At 55.6% G+C, this 7,323-nt stretch overlaps 1 protein-coding gene across 5 annotated transcripts in view; it reads right to left on the bottom strand.

Annotated features, from left to right (window-relative positions):
• Positions 1-103: 103 nt before the first annotated feature.
• The window catches only part of sbf1 (SET binding factor 1), a 59,697-nt gene continuing 52,477 nt past the window's right edge, over positions 104-7,323 (bottom strand). For all 5 annotated transcript variants that reach the window (XM_026148106.1, XM_026148105.1, XM_026148109.1 and 2 more), the window contains 10 exons: positions 6,895-7,071; positions 6,715-6,816; positions 6,449-6,634; positions 5,999-6,125; positions 5,793-5,923; positions 5,376-5,720; positions 3,057-3,262; positions 2,825-2,912; positions 2,616-2,747; positions 104-2,239 (listed from right to left, as the gene is read on the bottom strand). In XM_026148106.1, coding sequence (XP_026003891.1) covers positions 2,141-2,239; positions 2,616-2,747; positions 2,825-2,912; positions 3,057-3,262; positions 5,376-5,720; positions 5,793-5,923; positions 5,999-6,125; positions 6,449-6,634; positions 6,715-6,816; positions 6,895-7,071 — 1,593 coding nt within the window. In that variant the 3' untranslated portion in view covers positions 104-2,140. The remainder of the gene's footprint in view (positions 2,240-2,615; positions 2,748-2,824; positions 2,913-3,056; positions 3,263-5,375; positions 5,721-5,792; positions 5,924-5,998; positions 6,126-6,448; positions 6,635-6,714; positions 6,817-6,894; positions 7,072-7,323) is intronic.

Here is a 7,323-nt window from a genome sequence, read left to right on the forward strand (position 1 = left end):
TTTGGCTTGCTCTTCTTATAGGAAAACAGGTGATGCAGGTTGAGCGCTGCAGAGCAGCTGTTGACTGTGGTGCAGCAGTTTGCAGACAGACACGGACACGTGAACCTTTAAACCCACAGTTTTTTATTTGGATTCTAAAAACTCGATATCGACATGATTGACAACATAACCCGGCTCAGAAGGTCGTTTCTAATTTAATAAAAAACAACAAATAAATAAAAGTGATTATGTCATATTGTTGGGGCGATGCAGCCGTTGAGAGATGAGTAAACGAGAGTGAAAAAGGTGAGCCGGGGCTGACCCGAGGACGCAGCGAGCGTTCTGTTCCTCACCCAAACCATCAGGTTGTTTGACCTTTGACCGTGAGGAGCCTGCAGACGTTTATAGGTTTCATCATGCTCGCACCGCTAATACCAGCAAATCCTACTGAAATGAACTGAGCATCAGAATATTAAGCAAGAAGACGGCAACCAAACAGACTGGATACGAAAAAAAAAAAAAAAGGATTTTATTAGAATAATTTATTCACAGGATCAGCGTCAATCAGTATGAATATTTCTACGTGTTTGTTATCGTCAATCTCACAACGATGCACCAGGAACACCTGACCTCTGACCTTTGTTAGTCCACATCGTCCCGTCGCTGTGGGTGAGCAGCGCGGTGAAGAGGCTTCCCCTTCCACTCTACTGTTAATGGTTCATGTTTAAGGACAACTGTGTTTACACAAAGAAAAAAGACACTAAGGGTGTACATTTGCAAGAAGCATTAGTCACATTAATACAGAAACAAATGGCACGTTGAATTCCTAATTTCAAAATAAAGTGGTGCTTGAGGAACTTTACTGAGGAGACAAGTTAAATAAATTACTAGCATAAACATTACATACAAATCTGGAGTAGTATGTACAAAAGAGTTATCAGCACAAAAGCCTGTGTTCAAAGACAGCAGGAGGACATAATTTACAGAGCAGGGTTCGGGTGCTCGTGGAGGACAGACACAGATGTTTGAAACCTCCGCCCGCGCTCCCAGGGCCACGCCGCTCGTGCTGCATCGTTCACGTCTAAACACAACAGCGTGGAAACTCGCGAGCAGCGCTCACACACGCCTGTGTGACCTTCACCACCCCGCCGTCGTCGGAGGAAACGACAGTATTTCACTTACAGCTCTTACGGTCTCGTGTCTGCTGACGTTTTAAATTTGGAACTTCTGCCAACAACAACATGGAGAAAAAGTTGTGGTCTTTTAACAATGTTCAGTTGAATCGGTCCTGGCGTACGCCACACGAGTCATTTCAAAGCCTGCACCTGCAGGCGGCGATGTCACCGCGTCTGCATTTACCTGCTTCGCTCAGTCGTAGCGGAGGAAGCTCGATACGTAAACTAGGATGGGAATCAGAGAACAAAGCGACTCATGGCGAAACGAGACCATTTGAGCGGTTAAAGAAATACGGAGTTTTCCTCTCCCACACTCGGTGTGCCTCTACACACCGGGGTCTCCTCCCCGTTTCATACAGCAGTGCCTGTCCTTCAGAGTGTGAATGTTAGCGCACAGCGTAGTGAGGGTCCTCTGTAAACACTGTCGGCGACGAGTCCACCGACACTCTCAACACCTGCTGGGCTCTTTGATCTCTGCGAGCGGTTCATGGCGTTCGCAGTGTGTCGTTGCCACACGTGGAGGAGCGCTGACCTCCTCCTGGAACAAATTTGAGATTTTTAAAAAGCAAAAACAAAAAAAACTGAAAGGAAATCCTTCATGAACCGCTGACGAGCCCCCTCGTTGCAGCCGCTTCCTCTTGAACTTCCTTTGAACGCGCCGTGAGCGCTGCGTCGGGCAGTGGAAGGCAAAGAGGAAGAACGTCTGCCGACCGACGAGCCGTCGGACCCTCGAAGTCTGAACGAGGCCGGGCCGACTGCAGCTCCTCCGTCATTCCTCCCCCGAGTGTGCGGCCGGGCAGTGAGGTTAGTAGGAGGGGAGGAGGGCGGTTTACAGGGCTGGAAGGATCTTCATGCTGCAGCTACGACAGCGACTTTGTGGTTTTTTCTTTTCATAACAAAAACATGGAAACGTTGTGACGCAAAGTCATTAGTTCAACACAGAACAGAGCACGGTGGTCACAGGCTCCTCCCTTCGCCGCTCGCCTCTACGCGTCTGACAGGCAGCTCTGAACACTGTCCATCCACAGCTGTGCGTTCAGGCTGTCCTGGGCACAGAAGTTGTACACTCGTTTGGTCGTCTTGAGCTGAAAGAAGCAGAGAGACGAATCAGGATCGTTAAACATAGACTGATAACAGCGGGGTCTCGTTCGTGCACGGACTCAGAAAGGCTGCAGGAGCAGGGGGAGGGGCTCTCTGCAGTCGGCGCTCAGCTCGCTGCTATAACCTACAGTTTCATGTAATGCTGAAACTAAGGCCAAGAAGAGAATCGTCTCTGACTCTTTAGCCTTGAAAGCCTCCTGGGAGGAGTGTGTGTCTGTTTAAACTACTGTGCGTGCACCAGCGCTTAGGGAGGGTGTGGTCTCTGCCTCCCCATGAACGCTACGGGGGAGCTTCAGCCAATCCAGGCTCACTTCCTGTTAGAAACGATCCTGGAGCAACGCGGCGAGGGAGCTCACTCACATCAAAGAAGGCTTTCTCGTCAATGTTTTTTGGCGCTCCCATGGTGGGCGTTCCCGCGGTGACAGACTCCACCTCAGCCAGATCGATCACTCCTTTGCACTCCTTGTCCTGCCTGCTCTCGTAGTATCTGAGCTGCAGAGGGAGGGAGAGAGGCGCCATTAAACCAGCAACGGTCTCCTGGAGACAAAGCCTCCTCTGCTCCGTCTTACCTGGTGTTTGGTCTTATCCAGCACAAACCACCGCGGTTTCCATGGTTTCAACAACGCCCCTCTCTTGAAGAGAATGCCTTCAAAACTCCTGGAGGCCAAAACACAAGTAGAGACATGCTTGAGCTGTTCTCTGCCACCACTACGCTGCACAGTTTATCTACACGCCTGTGACACGGCAGCAGAGCTGGGAGGAGTCGCTGTTCAGTACGACGCCCCGCTGGCAGGTACAGACCTGTTCTCGCTCTCGCTGCTCTGGAACTGGCTGTAGAGGGTGCTGGTGCTCGGCCGACCGGGGACGGGCGTAGACGTGGCGCTGGCTTCGCAGTCCAGAGCCAGGTTGATGGAGGATCCTACACCGCTCTCCTGCAGGTAAACGCCCTGAGAACGCCGCTGATGGCTCAGGTTGGATGACATCAGCAGGGAGCTGGAGAAGGAAGGCTGCAGAGGCAGAAAACATCAGTGCACACACACTGAGATACCTGTGTGTGTGTGTCTGTGCGTGTGTCTGTGCGTGTGTCTGTGTGCGTGTGTGTGTGTGTCTGTGCGTGTGTCTGTGCGTGTGTCTGTGCGTGTGTGTGTGTGTCTGTGCGTGTGTCTGTGCGTGTGTCTGTGTGCGTGTGTCTGTGTGCGTGTGTCTGTGCGTGTGTCTGTGTGCGTGTGTCTGTGTGTGTGTGTGTGTGTGTGTGTGTGTGTGTGTGTGTGTCTGTGTGTGTGTGTCTGTGTCTGTGTGTGTCTGTCTGTGTGCGTGTGTGTGTGCGTGTGTGTGCGTCTGTGTGCGTGTCTGTGTGCGTGTGTCTGTGTGCGCGTGCGTCTGTGCGTGTGTGCGCGTGTCTGTGTGCGCGTGTCTGTGTGCGCGTGTCTGTGTGCGTCTGTGCGTGTGTGCGCGTGTCTGTGTGCGCGTGTCTGTGTGCGCGTGTCTGTGTGCGCGTGTCTGTGTGCGCGTGTCTGTGTGCGCGTGTCTGTGTGCGCGTGTCTGTGTGCGCGTGTCTGTGTGCGCGTGTCTGTGTGCGCGTGTCTGTGTGCGCGTGTCTGTGTGCGCGTGTGTCTGTGTGCATCTGTGCGTGTCTGTGCGTGTCTGTGTGCGTGTGTGTGTGCGCGTGTCTGTGTGCGCGTGTGTCTGTGTGCGCGTGTCTGTGTGCGTCTGTGTGCGCGTGTCTGTGTGCGCGTGTGTCTGTGTGCGCGTGTCTGTGTGCGTGTCTGTGTGTGTGTCTGTGTGCGTGTGTGTGTGCGTGTCTGTGTGCGCGTGTCTGTGTGCGCGTGTGTCTGTGTGCGTCTGTGTGCGCGTGTCTGTGTGCGTGTCTGTGTGCGTGTCTGTGTGCGCGTGTCTGTGTGCGCGTGTGTCTGTGTGCGTCTGTGCGTGTCTGTGTGCGTGTCTGTGTGCGTGTCTGTGTGCGCGTCTGTGTGCGCGTGTCTGTGTGCGCGTGTGTCTGTGTGCGCGTGTGTCTGTGTGCGTCTGTGCGTGTCTGTGCGTGTCTGTGTGCGTGTGTGTGTGCGCGTGTGTCTGTGTGCGCGTCTGTGTGCGCGTGTGTGTGCGCGTGTCTGTGTGCGCGTGTCTGTGTGCGCGTGTCTGTGTGCGCGTGTCTGTGTGCGCGTGTCTGTGTGCGCGTGTGTCTGTGCGCGTCTGTGCGTGTCTGTGCGTGTCTGTGTGCGTCTGTGTGCGCGTGCGTCTGTGCGCGTGTGTCTGTGTGCGCGTGTCTGTGTGCGCGTGCGTCTGTGTGCGCGTGTCTGTGTGCGCGTGTCTGTGTGCGCGTGCGTCTGTGTGCGTGTGTCTGTGTGCGCGTGTCTGTGCGCGTGTGTCTGTGCGCGTGTGTCTGTGCGCGCGTGTCTGTGTGCGCGTGTCTGTGTGCGCGTGTGTCTGTGTGCGTGTGTCTGTGTGCGCGTGTCTGTGTGCGCGTGTGTCTGTGCGCGTGTGTCTGTGCGCGCGTGTCTGTGTGCGCGTGTGTCTGTGCGCGCGTGTCTGTGTGCGCGTGTGTCTGTGTGCGCGTGTGTCTGTGTGCGCGTGTGTCTGTGTGCGTCTGCGTCTGTGTGCGCGTGTGTCTGTGTGCGCGTGTGTCTGTGTGCGCGTGTCTGTGTGCGCGTGCGTCTGTGTGCGCGTGTCTGTGTGCGCGTGCGTCTGTGTGCGTGTGTCTGTGTGCGCGTGTGTCTGTGCGCGTGTGTCTGTGCGCGTGTGTCTGTGCGCGTGTGTCTGTGTGCGTGTGTCTGTGTGCGCGTGTGTCTGTGTGCGCGTGTGTCTGTGTGCGCGTGTCTGTGTGCGCGTGTGTCTGTGTGCGCGCGTGTCTGTGTGCGCGTGTGTCTGTGTGCGCGTGTCTGTGTGCGTCTGTGCGTGTCTGTGCGTGTCTGTGTGCGTGTGTGTGTGCGTGTGTGTCTGTGTGCGTGTCTGTGTGCGTGTGTGTGTGCGCGTGTCTGTGCGTGTGTGCGTGCGCGCATGTGTGTCTGTGTGTGTGTGTGTGTAGGATGAAAGCCTGGCTCAACCACATACAGCAGGGTTAAAGCTGCAGTGAGTGTTAGCACCCTGCAGGGTCGACACCGGCTCGTGTGCTTGTTGGCCCACCTTGCTCTCCAGCTTGGTCTCCGTCCTCTGCGTGGTCTTGATTTTATCCCACGTGTCCTTCCACTTGTCTGTCGCCTGGCCGAGCTCGGCCTCCAGGCTCTGCAGGTCCTGCAGCAGCTTGGTGATGGCGTCGGGCACCACCTTGGTCAGGTTGTCGTAACACGGCCACACAATGTGGCGTTGAGATTTAGGCCCGCTGGTGTCGGGTTTCTCCGCCGTCTCTTCGGCCGCGCGCTCCTGCCGGCCCCTCAGCTCCCAGTCGTAGGACGGCCCCTCGGACAGCGTCTCCTCCGTGTAGAAGTCCCACACCTTCAGGTTGGAGATGAAGGTGTACGGCCTCAGCACCTGGAACACGCAGCGCCTTCGTTAAGCACGAGTTTGTGTTTCGGGCGCAGCAGGCTGTGCTCGTGTTCTCACCTCGTCGTCTTCAGGAGAGAACATGTAGTTGTAGAAGACGGGCGTTTTCTTGTTCAGTCGGTCGATGTAGTCCCACACAGACTTGCACACCTGAGGGTTTTTCCTCTCGCCTTTCTCCTCGTACAGCACTCCTACACACACGGATCATGGTTACACTAACAACCGCCTTCGAGCGTGGAATCAACACGGGCTCTGTTTGTACTCACCCAGCTCGATGCGCTCGTAGTCCGAGTCGAGCAGGAAGGTGCGGAAGCGGTTGGAGACGTAGTGGTAGGCCAGGAACTTCAGGTAGTACTGACTGAACTCAAACTCCATGGGGAACTGGAGGTGGATCTGAGGGTGGAGGCACACAAACACATGCCGTGTTAATTAAAGGTCTGCTCTGAATCGTGTCTCAGCGCTGCAGCTGCTCCGTACGTGCAGCAGCCACCAGTGCAAACAGGAACAGCTCTGACCTCTGACCTTGTGGCAAACGCAATCAGAGGAAGGAGAACAGAAGCCTGCTGCGTGTCACATCACATCTAATTAATCAGGATGATTCTAGGACAGTAAATCTGCTGCTGCTCTACACGCTGCCTCACAGTCCGAACACGTGGCAGCGGCGGTGAGAGCAAAGCGCCGGTCCTTGATGATGGATAAACAATCAGCTGTTGTACCTGGTGCACACAGTCGAGGAACTGCAGGAAGATGGGGGTGAAGCCGCTGCTCTGGCTGCCCAGTGTCTGAGCTCCTCTGTGGCTGAAGCGGTGGCCAAACGACAGCCACTCCTTCTCCACCAGGAGCCGGAAACCATCGAATGTCCTGTAGTAGGGATCAGAGAGCAGCTGCACCAGGGACACCACCTGCAGAGAGATGCAGCATCACACACTCTGCCCCCTCGCAGCTCGCTCTAACAAAACCAAGCAGCCAGCATCTGTCAGACCTGCGTGGTGACGTCCCAGCCGTCCTCCAGGCTGACCATGACTGACGAGCCCGTGTCCAGGAGCTCCACCACCAGCACCGACACCTGCAGCACCCTGTGGAGCTGAACGCACACACGCAGTCAGCACAAATAAGAGCCGCGTGGACGAGAATCAGCTGAGAAACACAAAGCGCGACGTACCAGCGCCATCCACTCGGACTCCTCCAGGCAGCGCAGGAAGCTCATGTTGGGGTCGGAGGTCGAGGAGCTCGGCACGCAGGCTTTCATCAGCTTCTTGAAGCTGTTCTTCACCTGCCGCACGTCGCACACCTCGATGGGGACCACCTCCCACTGCTGGAACGAGTCCTGCTTCCCTCCCTGAGGACAACACGGTTATTGTTGAAGACACCAAAGCACATTTGTTTTCTGCCCTCTTCCCCCTCGAGCTGCGAGCAACACGTTAATGTAGCGGCCAACACCTGTGTCAGTCTCAGGGTTTATGTCCTGCGTGTACGTGCTGACTGTTAGCGTGACAGAATGACGGCTCTGCTGAGGTTGTTTTTCCTCTCGGTGAGCGAACAAACCTCAGAGGTTTCTGACTGCAGTTTAGCTCCAGAGTGGATCTGCAGT

The sequence above is a fragment of the Astatotilapia calliptera genome, chromosome 17, assembly GCF_900246225.1.
Source record: "Astatotilapia calliptera chromosome 17, fAstCal1.2, whole genome shotgun sequence".
NCBI lineage: Eukaryota > Metazoa > Chordata > Actinopteri > Cichliformes > Cichlidae > Astatotilapia > Astatotilapia calliptera.